The sequence below is a fragment of the Microtus oregoni genome, unplaced genomic scaffold, assembly GCF_018167655.1.
Source record: "Microtus oregoni isolate MIOR12 unplaced genomic scaffold, Mior012 000044F_ref0000062, whole genome shotgun sequence".
NCBI classification, from domain to species: Eukaryota; Metazoa; Chordata; class Mammalia; order Rodentia; family Cricetidae; genus Microtus; species Microtus oregoni.
The window spans coordinates 12,287,856-12,315,327 of NW_024543218.1; the positions used below are offsets into that span (position 1 = coordinate 12,287,856).

The following is a 27,472-nucleotide window of genomic DNA, read 5'->3' on the forward strand; positions in this document are numbered from 1 at the left end:
GGACACACTTGTTTTTTCACTAAAGGTAGAGAGGGAAGAAACCCGACAAGATTACAGGGTTTTACAGATGAGAACAATGCTGACAGTTGTACCCCTGAGAATTTCCAATTTAGGCGAAAGCATAAAACTCAGTTGGCACTCAGAACAGCCAAGTCTCCACTTGTGATTCCTGGAGTTCATGGTATGTGTCAGCTTTAGGTGTAAAGATATATTCTCTAGGGTTGTTATTGTGTAGGTTTTAGTTGATGATCCCATGGAAACAAGCAACAACTTTGCTGGTTTTGGCAAGAATGCAAGAAAGATAAGCTTGAGAAGAGGAACCTGTCCCAATCTCTGTCCCAAGGTCCCTTCCTAACGTGTCTGTCAGCCCGAGAAGTGTTCATATGTAATTCTTCAGTCTAATTATTTTATTTGGCTGCAGAGGGTTGGTGAGGCATGCTTTAATCACTTTGATGCTAGTATTGTTGCAGTACAACGTTAAATCATTTGGAAATGACGATGCTTCAGGTTAGTCAATATTTTTGCAGCTGTTTTCTTGCTAAGTTTGTTTGAAACCAAACCAACTAGAATTTGTTATGGTGAAATAGAACCCAGCAAATGAATATATCAACTTTATTTTCCTCCATGCATAAGTAGAAGAAAAAAAACTTTGAAATACACAGTTCTTAAGTGTCTGTCTCCTTGCATTGGCTTGGGTGTATTTCAGGGACTTTTCTTGTTTTAGAGATTCCTGGGTAGTCTTCCCGACGCCACCAGGACCCATCATCATCCGTCCTGAGCACACTTATCTCTCTAACACTCAGTTTGAGACCTTGCCACTTCCTTGAAAACTAAAATGTGCATGCCTTCCAGTCACCTACATAATAGCCTCACTCCCCTGCCTGACATCACTGCCCTCAGCTATCTAGACACTGTCTGTGTGTCTAGTTTCACTTCTTCTGGTTCCACATATTTTCCATGTTTAATAGACTGAATTCCATGCTACAAATAGTCATTAAGTACTTAATTTTCTCCGACACTAAGATAACTACTGGAAACATCAATACTAGTAAGGCTGGTCTTTTTCACGAATTGAGTACATACCAAGGAATAGCAACAGCACATAATACACACAAGTAGGAAATAATTTCCAAGAAAATCAGAATAATGAAATTGGCAGGAATAGTGAAACCTCCATAAATTATTTTCTTTCAAGGCATATATGCTCAAAGGTTTATAAAGTAGGAACAAGTATAGGTCACAATAATCAATATCAATAAATAGAATTATAAAAATAAGCTGCATTAAAAGCTGTAAATGTACAGTCTCTACCAAATTATCTTATTGACTGGTACTTGGCTAAATTGTAATGAAATAGCAAATTACAAGTTGCAGAGTTGGTCTGGTATGATGAAGACTTGTGGGTGGCATAAGTATTGGGGTACAATGTAGCTTTAGTCTACACTGACTTGATGATTCATCAGGTCTTATTACATTAAGTGACTTTAAGCCATGGTGATGTTGGGTAGGTAAAGGACACAGCAGGAAGATGCTGTACAAGGTATGGCTCAGAAAAAAAAAAATTGGACCTCTCCTAGAATGTAATCCACATGTGTTGTGATTTATTTTCAAATAAATTTATTATTTTCACACACACACACACACACACACATACACACACACACACACACAATGATCCAATAGTTTTTGCAGGCGAGATTCTCTAATACAATAATGTGAACATCCAGCTAAGTGTCTCACTTAGGCTATATAATTTTGTGTAATAAATATTCTTTAATCTTATCAGAATATCATAAATTGGCATATATGTTTTAACCTACTAGTTTATGGTTTATAAAAAGATACAATAATGTGTTTATAAAAAAAAACTTATTTGGCCCAAATTGGAAGTCAATGCTAATATTTAGAACAACAGAACTCTCAACAGAGGAATCTAAAATGGCTGAAAGACACTTAAGGAAATGCTCAACATTCTTAGCCATCAGAGAAATGCAAATCAAAACAACTCTGAGATTCCATCTTACACCTGTAAGATTGGCCAAGATCACTGATGACAACTTATGCTTGAGATGATGTATGGTAAAGAGAACATTCCTGCATTGTTGGTGGGAGCAGAAACTGGTACAGCCCCTTTGTATATTAGTATGGGTATTTCTCAGAAAATTAGGAAACAACTTTTCAAGACCCAGCAATACCACTTTTGGGTATAGACCCAAAGGATGCTCAATGTCCACAAGGACATGTGCTCAGCTATGTTCATAGCAGAATTGTTTGTCATAGCCAGAACCTGGAAAGAACCTAAATACCCCTCAGCCAATGGATAAGGAAAACGTGGTACATTCACACAATGAAGTTCTACACAGCAGAAAAAAAAATAATGAAATCTTGAAATTTGCAGGCAAATGGATGGATCTAGAAAACATCATATTGAGTGAGGTAACCCAAACCCAGAAAGACAAATATTATATATACTCACTCATAAGTGGCTTTTAGTCATAAAGCAAAGAAAACTAGCTTACAATTCAAAATCCCATAGAACCTAGATCATGATGAGGACCCTGAGAAAGACTACATACATAGATCTAATCAATATGGGAAGTAGAAAAAGACAAGATCTCCTGAGTAAATTGGCAGCATGGGGACCATGGAAAAGGTTGGAAGGAAGAGGGACAGAAAAAAATGCATGGCTCAATAAAATCAATTTAAAAAAAAAGAAAAAAGAAAAAACAAACAACAAAAAAGAACAACAATATTTACTAACCTTTTCATACTTACTCATCATAATTTTAAGAAATGCTAAAAATTACCTCTTCTACTTGTCAAGAGAGTAATATAAATGTGCAAATGTTATGCTTTCTTTACATAGATTTTACATAGATTTTAAAAGAACACATCATCCGTGTAGTTGTTGATCAATCCACAGCATGGGGTGTGGACCACCTATTGTTTTAAGGCCAGTCTCACACTAATGCCTTTGTTCTGCGAGCAAACAGCAGTTGCCATATACTTTCTGTTCTCTTCACTTGTGTTTTAGGAAGCTGAGCCATGGTGGTCCAGGGACTTAACCTAGATCACTACACCACACTGCCAATGATTTGCCAACCACAGACAGGACGCTGGTGCTTTGATCTAACTCTTGCATTCCTGGTCCTATTATTCTTTATGCCATGTCATATTGTATGTTGTGATTTTCAATGTAATCCATATTTCAGAACAACCATCAGTTTTGAAAAATTGAGGGTTTATATCAAACACAATTGTTTACTAGTTAAGTGAGTATATACTCTTGAGAGTCTCTTCAATTACTTTTAATTTTTCACATTTCTACTTTACCTAAGTGAAATCCCAGGGAAAATGCAGATTTGCCTGATTGTGCGAAGTTTAATGAGAAATGCATTCTTTTAAAAGGCTTTAATCATATCTGTCCTAGCCCAGCCCTTAATGCATTGCTTTCTTCTCAATTCTACTTACAGCCAGTATGGAATGTTCACTGGAAATGAGTCCAAAACATAGCATTCGGAGTTGTAAAATTATATTGCAATATTGTACCTCTCATATGAAAAATGACACTCAGTTCCATAAAAATGAAGATATAGTTCAATGTCCATCTACTCTGCATAAATGTCCTCTATAAATATTAAAGAAAGAGTTTTGTTTGGTAACCACAAGCACTTGAGATTCCTGGTTGTGTTACACCTTTACACCTTTCTCACATTTTAAATTATAATTTTTCAAGTCTGTTTTTTAAATTGAGCAAGATAACAATTAATAAATCAAAGTAGAAAAACGTAATTAATAGTTAATTATGTCAAAATTACCAACTGTTTTTAAATTGTCACATCCTCAACTTTAGTAAAGTGATAAGTTTGTTACTACTACCTTATTGGTCATCAGTGATGCTCTAGGTTTACAGAAATAAAAGATACTATAGTAGGTACTTTGGTTGAAAGAAATGTGTTACAAAGATCTCGTTTACTTAGAAGTGTCTGTTATAATTGTTTTTAACCAAATGCACAGGGCTAACAAACAGGTCTCAAAGAGAAGAAAACTAGGAAATACAATATAATTACCAGGTTTGACATCAAAGACCATAACTACAGGATATGCATTTCACTTCATCAAGATGAAATGGTTTCATTTGTGAAGTTACATTTGTACTAAGTCATTTGAAGGTTTCCATTTTTTTTTATTTTCCAGTTTGACATTTATTATTCTGTCTCCAGTTTCAGGCAACACTTCTTTAGAGATTTATTCAACTTTTTTGTTTACAACTTTGTGTGAAGCATGCATCTGAGCAAGAAATGTAGATCTGAAATAGTAAGGAAGTGTGCATTGCTAGAAGACACTATCTCACAGAAAACTCCCTGAACTTTGGCTCCTACAATTTACATAATGGTCCCTGAACATTCTGGTTGGAAGCTGGTTTGTAGACGTTTTCACTGAGATTGGGCTTCCCAGCTCTTCCTTTGGATTGGTTATGGTTTTCTACCATGCTTTCCTGTCGCAAAGAATACACAGAGAGACTCACCAAAATGACTGCATAAGTATGAGCAGCAGACATGCTACAGTGAGTGAGAAAAGCCCAGGAGACCTCAACCTACACAAAGAACTACAGACAACTAAGCAAGGCTGAGCACAGAATAATGGTCTTCCCCAGGAAAAAGGACACAATTTGTCATCCAGTGCTAAATGGCCAGCTATGAAAACACACATACAATTAACATTATCCAGACATAGACGGAGCAGGTTGTACATTGGTATTTAGAGATGCATATGCATATAAATTTATAAGTTCACAATGCAAGTAACAATTAATGAAAAAAGAGGCCACAAACATGAAAAGAAAAAAGGACACATATATGGAATGGTTTGGAGCAGAGAAAGGGAAGGGAGAGAAAATTTGATTGTACTATAATCTCAAAAAATAAGAAATTAAAAATGTAGTGAGAGTCCAGGCATTCCATTAATGCTCCATGCTGAACACTATCACGAACGGGAGGAAGAGGTGAAGGAGAGCTCGCTCAGAGAATTAGAATGCATACTGTTCTTGCAGAGGACGTGCCTTTCCTTCCTAGCATCCATGGCTCATAACTGCCATAATTTGAATTCCAGGGAGATCTGGCACGTCTCGCCTGAAAGAACAGTACTCACATACATATAACCCCCACCACACATACTTACAAGCTAAATCTCTAGTTTGCTACATTTAAAACATGTGGTTTATGTTTATGAATGTGTTGTCTGCATGTATTTCTGGGCACTAATGTGTGCCTGGTGCCTACAGAGGCCAGAAGGGAGTGCCTGATCTCTTGGATCCAGAGTTACAGGAGTTTTTGAACCACCACATGGGTGCTAGAAACCCAACCCACATCCTTATGAAAGAGGAATAGGTGCAACAAAGACAAGGTCATTTTTCCAGCTCTCCAAATAGAATTTTACTTATAAAAGATTTTTCTTTCAGTCCTGGAAAATAAAAAAATTAGACGTTATAGACAAGAAAGTGAATATTTGAAAACACCTGTCACTCAAGGGACAAATTTCCAAACTGTAAAAAAAAAAAACTTATTAAAATTCAATAATAAGAAACAAAATGAATTTTAAAAGAATAGAATCAAAGACATTAATATCCACCTCACCAATAAGGATATAAAATATCAAATGAGCATATGAACTCATATAACATACCAGTATCATTGGAGAAATTCAAAGTAAGATGACATAACAATACATGTCTATTAGGAGGACCACATCTAAAATACTGACAACAACAATGTGAATACAAACAATAGGACCATGCAATCATCATCAATCAAAATGCAAATTGATTTAGACATCTTGGTAAGCATATGGGACCATTTCTGGCAAAACTAAATATGTGACCAACAATTGTTTCTTTTGCTTTACTTCAAAGAAATCAAAAATATATGTGCAAAAACCTTTGTATGCATATAATTTATTGTAGCTTCCAGAACTTGGAAGCAACAAATTAGCCTTACTTGTGGGTAAATGGATGAATTACAATATAAACAGAAAATGAAACAGTACTCTGAAAAACAAATATCACTTGCTTTTGACTTGAATGTTGGAGGGGCTATCTAGGGAGAGGGAAAATATCAGAAGGGAGGAAGGAGAGCCATGGTAGGTAAGAGGTGAATGTAAACACTAGGCAATGTGAAATAAGAAGGAAAATACCATAATAACGTCGACATTTTTCATACTAATTAAAATTTTTAAAAAACACAAGAGGAAAAATATTCCATGATATTTATGACACACTTTTATACTTTGTTGATGCATCTTAGGTTTATCATTTTTCAAATTTTAAAAAAAGAATAATGCTTTAAATTATAATTTATGATCTGTTTTTTAATATCTTGTATTTCATAGTTCAAAGTTTTATGTTAATTTTAAAATGTATTTTATACAGAGAATAGAAGCAATCACTATTTAAAGAAAAGTGTCTGTTTCTGAAGGAGTTAAACTTGTTTCAATGTGTCAACACTGGAGCATCCATGCCGCATAAGTATGTTCAAAGAGTGGATTATTATGTGTATTTTGGCAGGTAAACACATTTCATGCTGAAAGCGTCCCCTTCCTTTCCCTCTTTTGTCTTTTCCACAGACTTGCTGCTCTCAAACAGCTGTATTCCCTTTTTGGGTTCGTCGGAAGGACTGGATTTCCAGACGCTCCTTGTAGATGAGGAGAGAGGCAGGCTGCTCCTAGGGGTCAAGGACCATGTCTTCCTGCTCAATCTGGTTGACTTAAACAAAAACTTTAAGAAGGTCAGTTTATATACATTGTTGGATTCACTGAATTTTTTCTGTGCCTTATGCCTGTTTTGTGTTACTCAGGAGGGCTTCCATGTGTCAAAAACAATAGAAGGCAGTTAAAAACAAAATCCCTGGGACAAACATTTTATGTCTTTATGGGTTTTAGTATATATGCATATTTTGTGTCAATGAGTATAATTTTGAAGCCATTGAAAACATGAATGAGGGCAACAAAATGTGTAAATATCTACTTATATATTAGAAGAGTAAGCATCTATAATAAAGATATTGCAAGGAAATTAGTCAAAAGTAAACATGTATTCTTTCCTGAAAATGCAACAATAAAATTTTATTAATTTTTAATTAATAAATACTCATTTGTTTTAAGACTATGATGATGTTTTACATTGTTTCTTAATACTTTTATTTCACATCTGAACAAATTTCTACCAAGATCTATGATTCTGAGCTAATCAAAACTCATAATGCTCCAACTATAAAGTGGCAAAAAAGTCTTACCAGTTAAAAGAAACATAGAGAAAGAGAAAGATGATGTCTGAGTAAAACCCCCCAACAACGGTAACCCCACAGACATCAATCTGAACAATTCACATAACCAGAAAGTTGCATAAGAGTGACCATGAACCCTGGTTTCAATATGATATAAAGAAACGACATATTGAAGAAGGCTTAAGAAGGAAGTGCTATCTCATATTGCCTCCTCAGCTCAGCTAAGCATGAGGGAGAGGTGCCTCCCACTCTAGCCAGGGAAAGAATACTAAGTCTAGGCTACAGACTTATCAATAACAAGTGAAATTTGGGACGAGCCGAATATTCTAAACCCTACCTGTCTTCATCAGTACTAAAGAACTTAGGAGATGGACAGAATATTCTAAACCCCGTCTCTTGTCTAACACAATTGACCAAAACGTGGAACTGTGTCAACACAGAAACTTTCCCTATCTATTGCAAATCCACAAATGGTGCAGCAGGGATGGTGATCTGTCTTGCTGTAGGGGCATTAAGGCTCACAAAGGGCTGTATCTGTGGTTCACTTCTGGGATTAGTTGCACCAGAACCAGGATTGGACAGAATATAAGGACCACATACTGATGCCAGTGCTCAAAGACAGGTGCACTAGGTCTGTACCCCCAAAATCCCTATGTAAAATATATGCCAAGGGGATAGAATCTATTTGGGGTTTGTACTAATGCCAGTCTTTTAATAGATCTCAAGTATCTACCTTCTCTCCAACTTTTCTCCAAGATAATACCTTTAGAGTATCCTATATCCAGTAGAAACTAACGTGCCATTGAAATGGACTTGGGATTTCCTCTGTATCTTTACTAGTTACAATGTGGATCTTATCTTGTGGTTATGACAGTTGGGCACTGGCCAACTTAATATCAACTTTAGTGGCCAAACAACTGCCTTTACCCATATAACCCAACTTTTACAACATAGAGAAAAGCTCTATTCACTGAAGTAAATTAAAATTAATTAACACATTACTTTGCCTTGAAACTCAGTTCTAGGATGGACATGTCTGTAGATGGAACTTTCTGTCCCGCCCAGTCCCTCAGCCATTCAGTCCCAAAAAAACACACAGACACTTATATTATAAATTGCATGGCCTATTAGCTCTGCCTTATTAACCAGCTCTTATAATTTAAATTAACCCATCATCCTTATCTATGTTTAGCTACATGTCTTGGTACCTTCTTGTTTACAGAGGTTTTTGTCCCAACAGGTCCCACAGTTGTTCAGTTCCAAAGAAATACACAGAGGTCTACATTAATCATAAACTGGTTGGCCTAGTTGCTCAGATTTCCTATTAACTCTTATAACTTATATTAGCCCATAATTCCTGTCTATGTTATTCATATGGCTTGGTATCTTTTTAGGCAAGGCAATCACATGTTGCTTGTTCTGTGTCTGTGTAACTGACTCTTTCGTCTTCCCAAAATTCTCCAGTTCTCATCGCCCTACCTCACCTTCCTGCCTGGTCGCCCCACCTCTACTTCCTGCCTAGCTACTGGCCAATCAGCATTTTATTAGAGCAATGCAACTGATAAATCATTGTCCCACAGCACTACTGAACAAAACAATGAACAGAGACCTGGGAGCCTAAGAGTCCATTATCCTTTGATGCTAAAATAGTGACCATATGCTCCATTAGTATCAGACACTCCAAACATGAACTTAAACAACATCTAGTGCTAAATTAGTGCAAGTGACTATGAGCTTGAAAAATATAAAAAAATATAGATAAAATAGAAATATAAGCTTATCTTCCCAGACAAGTTTAAGCAAAGAAAGACAAATTCTGAAGACTAACAATTATCTTTCTTCTGACAAGTTGACACTTACCAAGTTTTAAGAGGTTTAAGGAAACTATGCTCAAAAAACATTAGAGAGTATTAGTGAACACAAAAGAATTATAAAATGACTACTCCAAGATTTTGCCTATTAGCAATTACTTAAAATTTAAGGAGAATAATATCTATATTTAAAAGATATATAATGCCATATTGAATGTGGGGCAGTTTCAAATATATGTTCCTTATAAGAAATTCAAATTACCTAAAAGCAAATGCATAGACTGAACTAGGTTGAAACTAGAAAACCTAATTATATGCAAATAAAATTCAAAAGGAAATGGAGGTGGCCATACTTACATCAGATAAAGCTGAGTTTATATGAAAGTAGTAAATGAGAAAAATAACAAAGAGATTGACTCAACAAAAAGAAATGGTCATCTAAGTATGAATGCATTTAATATAAAATCACCCAAACATGTAAAGCAAAAATTAATAGACTAAAGAAAGAGTGAGACCCCCACTCAAAAACTGTTGAAGAGTTTAATGACCCATTCTGTCAATCCACAGATCATTCAGACAGAAAAATGAGCAGAAATTTAGGAGTTATGTTGAATTCTCAGTCTGACAAACATCCACAGAACGTTTGGCCCAGCCTGCACCCAGACTTATATGTTCTCATCAGCACAGAAAACACTAAAGTGGGATGGTAGGCTACTTTAAGTCTCAACAAGTTATATTAAATTAAAATCTTATCAGGGATTATACATACATATATATATATATATATATATATATATTACTAAAAAGGAGAAAACTAGAGGCATTGTCCTACCTGACTAATAATCACTGGTGCCTCACAGGTTAAGTTGAATTCAAAATTTATTGTGAAACTAGAGTCATCAAAATTCCATTGCATTTTCATAAAAACACACAAATTGACCAATGAACAAAACAAACAAAACTATCACAGATAACCAATGGGTCCACATTCATCTGTCTTTCAACAGGTGTAAAGGAACTTCATTGAGAAAGGAAAATGAGCTGGGTGGTGATAAAACACACCTTTAATTCCAGCACTTGAGATGCAGAGGCAGCTGGATCTCTGTGAGAACTTATTAATGAAAACAGTATGGTGGCTCTTCAGAAAATTAAGAGGTTAGCTGTGAGAAATTATCTGAAAAATAAAGTTGAGGAAGGAATTTTGAAAGTTACTAAAATAAAGAAGTGATATCTGAGGAGAAAGAGAGGTTTAGATCTGATTTAAATATTACTTAATTTTTACATGTGTAAAACATGAAATAATATTTTTCTGGTTCATAAAATTGTCACGTTTTGAGTGTCAATTTCAATTAAATTTAAATTAAATCTTTAAAATTGCAAAAGAAATACCTATTAAAATCCAAAATAAAATTTCCACTATACCCTACAAGATAAGCAATGCTGAAAATAAAAGTTCAGGTATTATCGCCTAACATTTTCTAAGAGTTTAGCAAATATTGTTATCTACAGTGAAACCTAGATATATCAAAGCTTAGAGGGATTGAAAATTTAAAATACAAAATGTGTGAAGTATTCTTAACCTGCGAGGCACCAGTAATTATTAGTTTATTTATTTTCATAAAGGTAGAATTCTTGTAAGAGTCAGGTAAATCAGAGTCAGTATTGAGCTCTGTTTACAGGGACATTGAGCAATCTTATTATATTCACCAATAATGACCGTTCTCTGATCCTTATTTGTATGAAATACATTTTATGATTAAATATCGGTGGTTTGGTTAATTGAATAAGGTTTGTTCTTGAGACTTTAGTCTGCATGTAAATGCTTATCTGTATATGTATTATTGTTGCTTGGTTAACACCTGATTATAGACAGGTATTTGCTTTGTATGTTCCTCTTCTTTTTTGACTTGCTTGGTTTGGCTTCTTTGAGATAGCTTCTTAACTTTATAGTTCAGTCCGCTTATAAGCTCTGGTAATCCTCCAGTTTTCACCTCCAGAAGGCTGGCATTACAGGAGTCAGATGTCAAACCCAGCACAAGAATTGTCTTTTGTGCTGTTCATTTTTGTAGATCTGAAGCTTGGTGCTATTGCACTTACATTGCATGCATTAGGCCCAGAGTCCAATCCGAAGTAACACCAAAATAAAAGAGTAGATTAAATACATGGAAATGATCATGACATATCTAGCGTACATTAGTATAAGAGAGGAAATACTGTGTCTACTAAGAATTAATTGTTAGTTTGATGAATGTTTGTGGGAGTATGTGCATGCATACAGGTTCGTGTCTGTGTACGTGTGTGAACGTGTGTAAGCTCTCTATCACTCTTCACCTTTATGAAACATGTCTCAGTATACATGGAACCCATGGATGTTCCTAGTGTTGTAAGCTATCCTGCCTCAAGGATCCTTCTGTGTCCACCTTGCCAATGCTGGAATTAAGGATGCACATCTCCAAGCCAGCTCTGTTATGACTACTGGGATCAGACTCTACGCACTTAACTATCTGAATCATCTCCCCAGCTCTGACAGCTACTTCTTTTTAAACAAAAACAAGCAAGCAAAAATCCACGTATGTGTGTGTACACATATATTTAAATACATAAGGCCCACAGGCTCACCCTATATAATTTTCTTAGATGGTAGCCCTTGGATGGAAGACTTGCTTGATATCATTTATTTTTTCAGTAATTCTATATGTCTTGCTATCGCATAAGGAAAAATGGGTTGTGTTTTAGCTTTTGTTTTTATTTTGAATGTTCAAACTTGCTAAGTGTCTTTGAAAGCAATCATCTACAGATGCATTAATGGAAGCTGTGTTTCTACAAGAAAAGTGGGGAGAAAAAACATTTCCAGAAGTTTTTCTCAAGTTCTCTTAATTCATTTACTTGGAAAGCAGTCTTTTAAAAATTAGACTTATCCTATGGTCTATGTATTTATTATTTAAGGTAACATGAAATAAAAGTAGATTATATGCTAAAATTTAAGGAGTAACCTCCATTCTAATACTGTGGTTCCATTCTATCAATTCTTAAGGTTGTATTTTTAAATTCAGGAATTTATTTTAAAAACATCCATAACCTTGACATAGATAGATGATATCCGGTGGTATCTCAGCCATCAGTAAATATCTTAGTAGAAGATAACACTTTCTACAAACGAAGCTAAAATTGAATTTTGCAATTTTGCTTTTATACAATCTGACTTTTAATGCATTTTCCCAAATATGTCTTGGTTTAGTATAATAACAAAAAGCAATTCATGCTTTTAAGGGAATCTGTTCTTGTTCTCTTCTTTGCCTTCAGGGATTGGAAGAAAAGGTTCATTTATCTGAACTGAGTGTATTAGATCATTGCTTAAAATAAGTTGTGATAGCACAACTTCCTTTTGACTATTTTAAGCACAACTTTTTTGGCAATATTCCATGCTTAAAATGTGCTAATATTTAATAAAGTAAATGTTGTAAAATAACTTTTTATATTCTTGTAACAAATGATTATTTGAATATTTTATTTAATTAGTGGTTTTTCACATGGCTGAAATCCCTTTGTACTTCGCTAAAATATGTAATTCATAAGAAAGTCATATATGCATTGGAAACAGTTTGTGTTTATGTAGGTTTCCACCATTTCATCTTGTATAAATCACTCAAGTGCTAAAAGGTACTCCACGGTAGCTGGTAAGTGTTGAGAAGTAGTACTTCAGCAGCGTTTGGACCTATGGGCTTGCATTGGCTCAGTGCCCTTCGGTAATGATCCGGACTGCTCTGGGCAAAGCAACCACACATGTTGGGACTCTGAGGGCTGAAGGTGTCCTTTGTTCTCTTTAGAGTTACAGCAATCTACAGCACATAATTGAGTTATGAGTGTCTGGTTGTTAATATTTTCCCAAGGGAAATTAAAAAAAAAAGAGGCTGTGAAAAGTACTCAATTGAAGAAAGTAAAATTTGTCATACAATGTATATGTCAACGTCATATACTAATAGGACTGTGCCTACCGAAACGTAGCCATTCTCGTTCTCACTTACACACGCATTTGTTTATTACAGTAAGAGCAGAAAACACAACAAATGTATATACCAAGTAACTAGGAAATAAGTAGATAATGATTCCCTTTGCACTGCCTTTACTCTCGATCAGGTTAGCTTTTGAGCCTAGCGTAGTGAATCATGCAGACATAAACTTAGATTTTGGAACATTTTCACTACCTAGAAAATAAATGTTATAAATACTGTTTTGTTTTCTTTAAATGGTTTGACATTTAGGACAAAAGACATGCCCTTCCTCTTTTTGTGTTGTCTTTGTTTCTATAGAGGAAAGATTATTTCTGTATTGAATAAAATTCCATGCAAGTATGAATGTGTTAAGGATGTGATGCCTTATAATTTAATTAGGATTTTCCCTAATTGGTCCTTTCTTAAGGGGATAGCCTGTGAACTCCTTCTGGGACAGGTTTTCAAACAGGTAATACACTTTGAGTTTTGTCTTTCTTCAACACTAGATCAAAATCAATATTTAGAACCACCTAGAAATGACCCCACTTCAAGGAAAGAATGTAGAATTGTACCAGTCACGTAGTTCTTGTGTCTATGTGTGTGCGTTCAGTTATACCGACACTGAGATGAAGATTAGTTTATGGATTATTAGTGAGTGTTTCAATTCAGCACCTGAGAGGGGGAACCAGGAAACATCAGCAGCAAAGAGAGTACAATTCTAACAGAGCCTCAGTTGGCAGACCTGACTGGGTGTTGCAAATCTTGCTTTACATCTTCCTAATAGGAGTGATATAAAATATCAATCAACCAAGTGTTTATATTATTATTTTTCTCACATCAAACCATGCACCATGGCCAGCAGAAATTAAAAATTTAAAAAATCATTTTTCTCCCGCATTTATGCCCCTTTATATGTTGTTTATCGTCTGGGAACTAGAGTCTGCCGCTCAGATTTCTAAGGCTTCCAATTCATCTTCACCCTATTTCCAATGCTTCTCGCATTATTTAAGCTCCTCCTTGGTGCTTCACTCGCTCTGTCTCCTCTCTCTTCTCCCTTTCCTCCTACAAGCCTTCCTCCTTTTCCTTCTCCCCAAATATACTTCTATTTCCTCCAAGTAACCTTAATGCTTTGCAAAATGAATAATCTAGTCACAAAGGTTTGCCTTTGCTGAACCTTCCTGTGACTTATCGCTCCAGCTTGTCCCCTTTGGGATCCTGAAGGCATTCATCTGATTGCAGTATCTTGTTACAGATTGCTCCCCACAGCTTTGCCTCACTTCCAGGTTATGCTTTCAATTCACTATGGCAGTCAGTGTGTTCATAGGAATGCCAGGTTCCTCATCTTGTGTAACTATTAAAACATCCCCCATCTACTTACATACTCCTTAAATGTAGCATTATTTCACATTCTTCATTCTGTCTTAGGAATTGTTAATTTCTGTGTTTTTTCTGAGGAATGACCAATTTATAAATTTCATTTAATTAAGAAGGTTTCATCAGCTAAGAATCAAAGAATTATAAACAGTTACACACATTGAAGGCAGCCTTGCCATGCTTTTCCAAACACAGCACAGCTTTGGATTTTCACTTCCAACTCTATTGACCCAGTTGTGTTTGGGTCCGTGGCAGTTCAGGCTCTTACACCCAAGTGCCTGGTGGAAGCAGCTGCTTCCTTTAGACTACACGGAAGACTGAAGTATGAGGAAAAGAGCCTTGGTCTCTCTACCAATCAACTGTTTTCCCCACCTTTGAGTTTGTGAGCCAAGGTCTTATGCAAGTCAATCTGATCTGGAACTCAGTAGCCTTAATCAAGTCCTACATCCCCAGTAATGCTTCTCCTGGGTTGATAACTAAGCATCTGGGCACTTTGCAGAGCAGAAGTATAGTACAAAAATAAATTAAAAAAAACCTCTTTACAGGTATATTTATCTTAGTAAAAATATTACTTTATAATACTAGAGTCCAGAATTTAGTGGCCCCTTCTACTGAGGTCTTTCTAGTTCTCTTTGTCTGTCAGATATTCTTGATGTCAACGTTATCCTCAAGTTGGTGTAAGATGATTTCAACAACACAATGGTTCACAGATAAATCAACATATAGAAACAGGAGAAAGGCTTTACACATATTATGGTCCATTTCTGGGGTAGACTTGGCATTAGCATTATCTTTATTTTGCTACAATATGCTTGCAGTGGGATAAAACACTCTTATTTAAAGATATAGAAGAATAGAATTGCATGTATCTTGATAACAATACTTTTGTTTTATATAGTGAATATTTACAATATAGGTGACATTATTTCTAAAATTAAAATAACCAAAATTCAGTTGATAAAGAAAGAACACATTTGGTTGGAAGTCCCTGAATGTATTTTTAGCAGAATGTGAATCATATACAAGAATTCTTTCTTGTATTGTTTTGGTTTTTGTAATCTCAGATCCTAAAAATCAATTGTTAATTACAGGAATAAAGATGAGAATGTTTTATTGATGACTGAAGTTTGAATATTTTTCTTTTATCCTTTATAAGACACATTCTTTTTCATTTCTTATACCCATTGAGCTTTGAATATTAGAATGAAAACTGTAGTAAAATATAAAATTCAGGTTTTATATAAATGTCTGCATGATCATCAACTTCATTAATTCTAGTTAAGGATGCAAGGCATGAAATAGTTATAAAACACCAGATGATTTTTAAGTATCTAAAAGAAAAGACAGATCATATATAACATGAGGAACACAGAATGGAGGAAAAACTCTGTCATGCTTGGAATTGAGTTAATTCAAAATAGATCAGAGATTTTTGAAATAATGGAAATTGACTGATTTTATGTGGCTCATGTTTGAAATTAATCTTGATAATAATTGTTTTCTTTTATTCATTTGGAATAGGGAAAAACATGTTTAAGAAGTGAAATAGCAAAGGTTCTTGCTCTTCCCTGTCTAAATTAAGGGAACTGAGATTTTCTTCCGAAGGTATCAATAGTCTACCCCATCTCTATAGTCAGAAAGTACAGAGAAAAACGTCAGTGGCATTTGGGACAGGTGACCAATCTGGCATGGACAGTTTATTACCTTTTGTTAATGATGCAGTAAGAACATGTTGCATTATGTGAAAATTTCCAAAGTATCAATAAAAATATTTTGTTGGGGAATAAATGATGTATTGGGGTGTCAGATTGATAAGGGATGGATATAGTGGTTCACCTTGATGGCATTTCAAGTCACCATGGAAACACATTTCTGTGCATGCCTGTAAGAAATCATTTAGGTTAGACTGAGATAAGAGGAGTTCCATTCTAAATGTTCACAGACCATTCCACAGGCTAGAACACACAAAGTGAATGAAAAAAAATAGAAATAATTTTTAAAAGTATGATCAACATAGACATTATAATAATGACCATACTTGATGGAGGAAGGTCATTGGCTAATAAAGGAACTGTCTTGGCCCATTTTATTGGTTAGAGGATAGGTGGGAGGAGTAAACAGAACAGAACGCTGGGAGGAAGAGGAACTGAGCTCAGATTACACAGCTCTCCTCTCGGGAGCAGACGCCTGAGAGAGACGCCATGCCCCGCTCCCAGGATGAAGCTCCGACCCAGGATGAACTAGGCTAGAATCTCCCCGGTAAGCGCACCTTGGGGTGCCATACACAGATGATTAGAAATGGGCTAAATTAATTTGTGAGAATTAGCCTAGAAGAGAATGGGCCAAGCAGTGTTTAAAAGAATACAGTGTCCGTGTAATTATTTTGGGGCATAAGCTAGCCGAGCAGGCGGCTGGGGTGCCGGGGACGCAGCCCCGCCGCCCTTATTACTTCACATACTTGGCTTTTTTTTTTTTCCAAGACAGGTTTATCTGTAGCTTTGGGAGCCTGTCCTAGTACTAGCTCTTATAGACTTGGCTGACCTCCAACTCACAAAGGTCCGCTTGCCTCTGCCTCCCAGGTGCTGGGATTAAGGGAAGGTGCCACCACTGCCTGGCTCATACTTGGCTTTTGGTTTGTTTGATTTATCGAAGACCCCGTTTCTCTGTAACTTTGGGGACTGCCCCAGAACTAGCTCTTGTAGACCAGGCTGGCAGCAAACTCACAGAGATTCACCCGCCTCTGCCTCCCAAGTGCTGGGATTAATGGCGTTTGTGCCACCACCACCCAGAAATATACTTGGCATGTTTAAAGGAGTTTAACAAACTATGGTTTCTAAGCAGACATTAGCTGTCACGATGATTGTAAATGAACATTTTTCTCCTCCTCCACAGTCAACTTGAAGTTGTACTAGCGATGGAAAGCTGGAACTTTCTATGCATAAACTTTCAGTAGTAATATTCAAAACTAAATTTCTCCCTTCATTTCACTTCTCTCTTTTGACTTCATCATGGCTGACCACACAATGAAATATCCAATACATTCTGTTTAGTAATGCAAATTGTTCAAACTTCCAGGTCAGTGAATTTTGTGCATTTCCTCTTAAGAAGCTATGTCCTTTAGGGTTCTCTGCACAAGGGTGGCTGTGTTTTCCTCTGCAGCGTGAGGCTTCGCCAGGAGACGGATTCTATCACTGGGGCCTTCACTGCTAGCGTTTTCACTTGACCTTTTTGAATGAGACCTAGGATAACCTCATGGATAACCCCCATACAAGATATATTTTCATTATTTTAAAGTGTGTCTCTCTGTCTCTCTGCCCTGTCTTTCTCTGATTAAGGAGGAATATCATTCCTCCTCCTTTTTTGTTAAGCTGGAGGCCAATTTTATTTGACTTTCAAAGAAAACAAGGGGGGCAGACAAGTTGTAAATCTCAGCAACTGCCAGGAGAAGAAGAGGAAGGAAAACAACCCCTTTTGAGTTAGGATTTCAGAAAGCCAGCATACTCAGAAGTAGAGGTTGGCAAAGAGCTGCATGGAATTGGACTGGGGAGAGGACTATAGAGGATGAGTGATAAAGCCCAGAAGTCTGGGGTAAGCATGCCTCCACTATTGGAAAGAGATGTAGAAAGGAAAGGGGGCATTAGAGAGGAAGATCTGTGAGCTACCTGCAACATTTTACTTTTGATCATGGCTTCTATCTATTTCTTGGGAAGCCTTTTCCCACGGCTCTGGTTAATGCCTTAGGCAGCCGTCATACTGCACATACTCGGAGTGTGTAGGTCAATAAGCATGTCCACTATCTTCCCTGTCATTTACCGCCCTCTTCCTGCAGACATTAGCTCACAGGAAAGCTGAAGACCAAGAGCTGTTTGAGGATCCCCAAGACTCATCCCTAACAAATTCTCAGAGTGGCCTTGTAGCATTGAGTGAGCTTGCTCAGATGAAAACACGTTCCTCAAGGGGAAACAGTAATTTCAGATCTCCAGTTCCCAAGTCTGTTATTGTTTGGACATGGATGAAATGATCCAAATGAATCTTGCCTATCATTTTGAAGATTTTTACATCTTTGTACAATACCTCACTTAAGATTTTGCCTCAGTTAAAATTTTTCTTTGATCATCAAATTATACTATCCAACCCCTAAAATAAGATCTCAAAAGAATGCTGTTTTAATTCCAAAAATGTCATGGAAGAGTTATTGTACATCATTCATGAAGTCTTCCCATTGGAATCACATGGGTAAGAAAATACTAATAGCCATGTTATTAACCTCTGAAATATTAATAGAATCTATCAAATCCAGTTTTCTTTTTTGTATCTTGTTACCTATGATTTTTCAGTAGTATTTTTGCTGGATTCCATAAAAAGTGTAATTGGGAATTTTGTCTACAGAGAATACAAAAAAGCATATTGACCCATTTTTTAAAACAATCTTCAGAATTAGATTAGTTGCTTTATTTGTAAATAATGCTTAGTCATCTTTATCCCTTTATCCAATTGATTTTTAAAACTGTTTTCTCATTAAAAATGAGGTTTTAAAATCAAATATATAAAAATGTTCAGTGAATTAATGTAGTACTAATTCAACGTGAATTGACTCCTGGGCTTTTAGCTAAGATGAAGTGTAGAAATAAAAGAAAAATGAATTTTTTAAGTTGGTAAGTTGTGCAGGCTTGTTATTCTATTGCTAGGAAGAATAAGTCAGCAGGATTCTGTGTGCATCAGGTCAGCCTCAACTAAATAGTGAGACACAGTTTGCACACAGACGTGCACACACACATGTACACACACACGCACACATGCATGCAGAGAGAGAGAGGGGGAGAGAAAGAGAGAGAGAGAACAATTTTAAGGAAAAATGTGAAGCTTGTTTACTGTATCCCCAAAAGACCTAATACTTAGAAAACTCTACTTATAAGATTATAGGCAAAATCAGTATAGAACTTAATTTTTTTCTCTGTGTAAAGTATCTTAAACGTATTGTTTTAATCTAAGCATAGTTTCCTCCATTTGGGAGAAATGGTTCAATGTGACAAAATGATAAATGTGCTCTGGTTTACAAATAAAAACGCTTTCCTGTGATTTCTAAGTGTGATGACAGTGAATCAAAACAACATGAATGTTTAATCTCACAGAACTTCTTGTTTTGTTAAACAACCCGAGACAATTTATTTTTCTAAAGTAAAACATGAAATCTGATAGTTATTTAAGATCTTTATCTTTGTGGTTATTGAACAACAACAGCAAACAAATAAAACCAACCTCTTTCAGAATGAATTACTGAATTAAAATTAAAGATAAATTACTTAAGTAAAACTTTTAAACTCTTAGAAATTGAAGGTTTAAATTAGACTATAAAGTGATTCTGTGATTCTAAACTTATCCATATGAGAGATGTTTCCTCTGTATCCCAAAGATGGTGTAACCTTTTCCTTGTCCTTGCTATCAAAACTGAGTAATTACAAAAGTACTCGATATAAAGTTCATCAAACCATGCCCTTATTTTTTTAGCACTTCTGAAATAACTGAGTTTGTAGTTATAAATCTAGTAATTTTTCTGGAGTGTTTAAGCACCCTTCTTTCTTTGCTAACATGAAAAAGGCCTTTTGTTATTTCCCTTTCCTCAGGGAAGTTTATAACAAAGTTCTATAGGAAAGGATCCTGCTCTGCTTTTTTGTGCCCAGGATAATAAAAAAATTCTTTATAAATAATAATGGCTTCTGACTGGGATTCCCTTCACCCCTCTGCGGCTGCATAAAGTCATGGACCACAATGGTTCACTCTGTGTCCCTGTTATTTACAGAGACGAGAACTGGAGTAAATAACCTCTTCAGCTAACGTGGCTACCGATGAAAGAAAGACACCGCTTTTTCTTTTTAACACCTGAAATTAGGAGAACATAAAATTCTTGGATCCACGCAGATATCATAATAAATGAAGTTTTTATATGAGACACCCTACTTAAGTTTCATGCTGTTTAATCTTCTCCTATCGCCTACTGAGCGCAAGCTGTCCTGTAATCAGAGCTGTAAAACAATTGCTTCGTTCATGGATGTGCTGGCCCCTTAGCTCAGCGCTGATATGCAGGTCCCATCTGGTCACTGTAATGGGCTGTCAGACTGCAGGCAGACAACCCAGTCTCTTGCCAGAACTCTGGTCAGAATGCCTGTGTTTCCCATTCCAAGGAAATTACAAAAAAAGAATTCTTCAGTACTCAGTATGTGTACATTGCAGGTCATAAACAGGGTAGGAAGGAGCAATGCTCATTTCACTGTTCATCGTTAGTCACCAAATGTCATTAAGTCATAGACTGATAGTAAGGTAATGGAATAGAGCAGTATAACTTGAAGAAAAGGCACAAAGAAGGTTTAGAATAATGCGACAAACAAGGACTGAACTCAAGTAATAGACTCGTTAGGAAAGCAGCCATGAACCTGTTTTTCTTGTCCTAACTATCATAGGCCACACCCTGCACAATTTGGGACTGACCTGACTGGGGAAATGGGAATTAAAGAATCTATAGGCAAAGCTACAGAAAAGCTGGGGTAGGGTGGACAAGATGCTCTGATGGAGATGAAGCAGCAGCCTGGGGACTCAGTCCATTCATTATATACATCTGGATGAGAGGCAAGCTACTAATTTTAGAGAAGCAGTCTGAGGCTGCAGTGCTGTGAGAGGAGAAACCTGTGGTTGATATTTTCTGCATGCACTGCCAACGTAAGTATTCCAGCCAGGGAAGGCACTGCTATACCATGGATCCGAGGCACTGGAGTCCTTACCACGCCAATGCTCATGTCAATAATACTCAGCACGTTATCTGCTCCACAGTCATGGAAGTTGGTAGTTTAATGGATAAGTGCTTAAAATATATTCGTTATGGAACCTTTAAGAATTAATGTGAAATACCACAAATTCCATTCCAAAGGCTATTCTCACTGCACAGTAGTTCAGTGAGTTGGAAAGAAATTGGATATGGTTGATTTAGGTGTGTGATTCTTAAATATTTTTAAATAAAGTTTAGAAAAATTGCAGAAATAATAAAGAAGAAATGGAACATGCAAACAGTATTCCCTACAGATTTTTAGGAGTACATAGACAAGAATAATTTAATCATAAAAAGAATATTATCGGGCCTGGATGATGGCTCAGAGGTTAAGAACACTGGTTGCTCTTCCAGAGGCCCTGAGTTCAGATCCCAGCAACCACATGTTGACTCAATCCATCCATAATGAGATCTGGTGCCCTCTTCTACCATGCAGGCAGAACACCGTGTAGATAATAAATAAATAAATCTTCTAAAAAGGAAAAAAAGGATATTATCAAACCATATTGTGTTTCTTAAAATCCCTTTGAATTTGTTTGTTAATGTTTTTCTCTCTTTCTCACAACATATACTTTTGATGATCTATTCATGTATTCTTCTCCTCTTCTGGATGCTGCAGGTATTGAGGAGAATAAATAGGTCAGGCTGTCTGTTTTCACAGTGCATCTGATTAGAGGAGAAAGGAGCTGATGAAGAAGAAACAGAAGGAGACAAGTATTTTTAAACTGTTGTATTATTTTAAATTGTGTCGCAAGCCGTGCCTTGTTGAGCTGCCATACATCCAGTGCCACCTTTTTGGGGTGACTTCTGCCGCCATCATAGCCCCAGGGTAGGGCCGTGAGGATTAGAAGTGTTAGCTAGAAGGAACAGAGGTAAGAAAGAAACATACAGACATAGGATAGTAGTGGGAGGGCTGCTCAGTTCCTCTCGCATCCTTAGTTGCATCCTTGTATTCTGAGTCTGCCTGTGTTTAATTTTCCATACACTTTTATTCCCCAGTACAAAAGGGAGAGGAAGTCAAAGATGCTTTAACATAATACAAAGGACAACCAGAATAGTTACTTGCCTCAATACTTTAAGACATCAAGCCAATTTTGTCAATTAACTCTTGAAAAATTAATTCTGTTGTTTAGACAGTGAAGCCACCCTACACCAAGTATCCTGAAGGCAGTTACTACCTAGGTCAAACCTTCTATTTCAAAACAAGGAACAGAAGTATGCTTGAATTCTCTGCCCTTTGGTCAGGCTGGAGAAGATCTACCTCTATGGCCCATATTAATGTTCAAAACACCAAGTAACCACATTATGTCAGGATATGGAGTCACAGTTGTTGTCAACTACTTTGAGTAACCTCAAACCCTCTGACCTTCAGGCAAGGTGAAATGTGCTCACATTTTTGGGTCTCCACAAAATTGTTGTGGTATTCCTGGAAAGTTACTTATACTGGTCATGGAAGAAGGTTTCTTGGGAAGATGTTAGGAGATTGACAGCTGTCTACACGAAGATCATCCATAGGAGGTTAGACATGCGGCAGTAGACAAGCTAAGCCTAGATCCATCTTGTGATCTGAAATGGTTTCTGGAAAATCCTATAGCTCTGCACTTACATGGAGGTTAAAATGAGAGAAAAAAATATTGAGTAGTCAGACTTTTCATCTGTAACAATCCACACCTATATCAGCTGTAATAACTCAACCTTTACTTCAGCAGCGCTTATATTTTGCTTTTCAATATTTATTAATTTAAGTCTACCTCAGTTTTGCCTTAGGATCCATAGTCTTCATTGTTCCCATTTACTGCTCAAATCCTTTACTACCTCTCATTATCTCAACATTTTCCCATCTTTGTTACAATCAATCATACATTTGTTTTTTTTTTTGTTTGTTTGTTTGTTTTGATTTTTTGAGACAAGGTTTCTATGTGGTTTTGGAGCCTGTCCTGGAACTAGCTCTTGTAGACCAGGCTGGCCTCGAACTCACAGAGATCCCCCTGCCTCTGCCTCCCGAGTGCTGGGATTAAAGGCGTGCGCCACCACCGCCCGGCTTCAATCATACATTTGCGTCATGCCCTTTGATAGACATGTATGCTGTCTCTGGGGTTCTGAATTTCTGTCTTTAATTAGGTTTTACGAACACATTGCAAGTTTTTCTCTGGTTTAGTCTTTTGGCATCTCTGAATTAGGGCAAAGGACATTGGACGAAACTTGTTCTTGCTAACTTGAGTCAATTAAAGTGTCTCTTAAAGATGAAACAAGGAGCAGATATAATTAGGATTTCCTCTGGATGTTGTTATAAGGACTTATCATTATTTGAATGTTTCTGAAATTTCCCTAACATTAACTACTTTAAAACAAACTGTGTGACATTTTCACCTTAGAAAATGACAACTCTAAATGAATTATATGAGTTGTAAATAAAGGATAGAAATGAATTTCATAATTCATGAATGAAGCAATAATTGTAATATTTTATTTGTAAGTTCCTTGACAATTTTTTCAACATTAAATGAATATTCAAGGAATTTAAAACTAAAGCTATTGTTAAAAAATCATATTTATACAACTAAAGCATGGGTCATATTTTCAAGTTTATATGTGAAGTTATTAGGATATCTCTTTTAAAATATACTTAAAGATAATTTAGTGAGTTATGAGTGGACATAAAAAGGTATAAAAGATAATTTTTGCTTAATAAGAATAATCTTTCTTCATGTTAACAATCTATATTATATAAATATAAAATAGAAACAAAATAAATATTTTACACATCAGTATTTGAGTCCTTCTAAATAGCATAAAATACATTGAAAATGATTAATTATTAAATATTTTAAAGGTTATAGACAAAGTGACTTCAGGTGTTTAAGTCAGTATATTTTAGAATATGGGTACTTGTTTATAGTTGTTTTAAAATTTTATCTTTCTTAAGTCAAGACTCTGTAAATTTCCTTGCTTCTGTTTGACAGTTTCTATTATCAAATAAAGGTATAAGAATTACCACTGAAGTTAAGGTCAATTGTTCACTGGTGGTTTGGTCAGTGGTTACACTGCAGATAATTAAGCAGACAAAAATTCTTGGTCTGCTCTGAAGTTTCAGAAAACATCTCTGAGTTTTGCTGTCTGTCTTGAAGAGAAAGAAGTCAGATATACATTTGCAATCAGGGATGTAAAGGAAAACTGCAATTTCAAAGACCATTGGGACGATGACAGCTGCAAATACTTCGTACAAAATGCAAGTCACACTAGAGCTCTGTGTTAATAACCCAGGACAAGACACAGAAATGATGTAAAGGACCTCACAGCTTTCCGTGTGGATCTGTGATAAGTGGAAGGAAATACCTGTGGAGGACTTTCTATGAGAGCCACCAATTTGTAAAACAGGCATGTGTGCTTTGTTTTAGCCTGCTCAATGTAACTTTTACTATTATTAGGATTATGTCTGAGATACTAAGTACAAGAAGATATACACAATATCTTATTACTAATAAAATTAGAGAGCCATAAGAATACTGATACCCAGTGTTTCAAAGCCATTCACATTACCAAATGATAAAAGAACTGATTTTTATAGATAATATACTACTATATTCCTAAACATGATTCTATTAAATGGGCTGTTTTAATATATATCCACTGAATTATTTATTTTATTTAAGATTATCTTGAACTTAGATATAAAAATGTTAAAATTGAGACTATATCAATATTATCATTTTCTCTCTCTCTCTGAGCTCTAGTCTTGGTTGAGCTCAAATTGTCTATGTAGTCTATCCTCCTGCCCTTACATCATATCAGCTAGGATATTTGCATACACTACCATACAAGACACACCCACGAACATATAAATATCACAGTGTTAGTTTATGTGTATGTACACACATTAAATTTCATTTCAAAGTTTCTATGTGATTATCTGTGTTCAGTGTACTCTATTAGGATATATATGTAAGTACTTCTCTCTCATTAAGTTTATAGAGACTGGATTAAGGATATTTCTTTTCCTTAAGGAATTTACTAATTACCGTTCCCAAGAAGCTGGCGTGGTGGCACAAAGCCAAATCTCAGCTTTATTGAGTCCTTAACAAGAGGATCAGTAGTTACAGATGACTCTTTGCTAAATGCCAGTTTTAAATAGATTATTTAAATATATAATCATTGATTCTAATAAGTACAACACAAGTAAAAGAAAAGTTCACTTTTAAGCACAGTAAAGAGAGCATATCTTAAATACTGCCACAATGCAATTCTTACTAAGACTATTTTGATTCTGATATATACAAGGCTTCATATATGTGCACCCAATGTACAAAAGAAACAGCATTGAGTCCAGATTAATCTTGAAAGTTTCATGTAGAGTGCACAGATACTGAAAGGGTTGTTTCCACATTTTGTTATTATTGAATATTTTTTTTTAGTTTTAGATCTATAAAACAATATTTTAAAATTCTATTTGAAAGTGGATTTTAACTTAAGTTTTATTAACCTAACCATTCAGTTCACTGGTGTTATAAAGAAAAGTAGAAATTCATGATTATCTTTGTGCTCTTCAGAACTCATATACTTAATATACATTTTATATATATTAATATCACCAAGCTACATAGGTCTGAAAAATTCTATAAATATTTGTAATTAATTTCTTCCTAAATTACCCATAAATCTGACCATTACTGAAATAAAAATAAAAAGACTGATTTATTGAAATGACTGAAAGAAATGTTAGTCTAAACTAACAATCAAATAAGTGTCAGGAAGTATAAAAAATAGATCATGGGTATACATCCTCTTTCAGACTGATAGACTGTTGACCTTTCTAAAAGTGACAATTAGCTTTAAGAAACAGATTATATAGCATTTCTGTTCTTTGTGGTTTGCTTTTGTTTGCTTTTTAAACAATGTCTCATCATATAGCCATGACTAGCCTGGCACTCACTCTATAGACCTCAAAATGATCCTATACTCAGAAAGGTCAGCCTGTCTCTGTCTCCCAAGAGCTGTAGTTAAAGGCATGAACCACTATGCAGGCTAAACATTTTCCAATACATGAAAAAGTTTTAGAAATTATTGGCTAAAATTATATGAGAGGGAAATGACATAACTTTATTTTTATTTTTTATTTTTATTTTTTATTGATTTTTTTATTGAAAAAAATTCCACCTCCTCCCCGCCTCCCATTTCCCTCCCCCTCCTCCCACTCCTCTCCCCCTCCCCAGACTCCATTCCCCCTCCCTCTCCAGTCTGAAGAGCAGTCCTCATTCCCTGCCCTGTGGGAAGTCCAAAGTCCTCCCCTCTCCATCCAAGTCCAGGAAGGTGAACATCCAAACAGGCTTCACAAAGCCAGTTCATGCAGTAGGATCAAAACCCATTGTCCTTGGCTTCTCATCAGCCCTCATTGTCCACCATGTTCAGAGAGTCCAGTTTTATCCCATGCTTTTTCAGTCCCAGTCCTGCTGGCCTTGGTGAGCACCCAATAGGTCAGCCGCACTGTCTCAGAGGGTGGGTGCACCCCTTGTGGTCCTGATTTCCTTGCTCATGTTCTCCCTCCTTCTGCTCCTCATTTGGACCTTGGGAGATCAGTCCGGTGCTCCAATGTGGGTCTGTGTCTCTATCTCCATCCATCGCCAGATGAAGGTTCTATGGTGATATGCAAGATATTCATCAGTATGGCTATAGGATAGGGTCATTTCAGGTTCCCTCTCCTCAGTTGCCCAAGGAACTAGCTGGGGACATCTCCCTGGACACCTGCGAGCCCCTCTAGAGTCAAGTCTCTTTCCAACCCTAAGGTGGCTCCCTTAATTAGGATATATACTTCCCTGCTCCCATATCCACCCTTCCTTTATCCCAACCATCCCATTCCCCCAAGCTCCCCCCATCCTCCCCTTCTCACTTTTCTCTTCCCATCTCCCCTTACCCCCATCCCACCCCACCCCGAAATTCCCAGTTTTTGCCCAGCAATCATGTCTACTTCCCATATCCAGGAGGATGACTATATGTTTTTCTTTGGGTTCATCTTCTTACTTACCTTCTCTAGGATCACAAATTATAGGCTCAATGTCCTTTATTTATGGCTAGACAATTCTGAGTAAATGGCATTTCTGAATCTTGTTGTGGCTCACACTTCCAGGTGGGTTCATCACCTAAGCGCACTGTTTGCTCGCCCATTGTTTTGCATACACCACTGATTTGTAGATTACAGAA

The 27,472-nt window shown here is 36.2% G+C and overlaps 1 protein-coding gene across 1 annotated transcript in view; it reads left to right on the forward strand.

Moving 5' to 3' along the window:
• Positions 1-27,472, forward strand: part of LOC121434762 (semaphorin-3D) — a 162,884-nt gene that overhangs the window by 58,950 nt on the left and 76,462 nt on the right. The window contains exon 3 of the mRNA XM_041633724.1: positions 6,622-6,782. Coding sequence (XP_041489658.1) covers positions 6,622-6,782 — 161 coding nt within the window. The remainder of the gene's footprint in view (positions 1-6,621; positions 6,783-27,472) is intronic.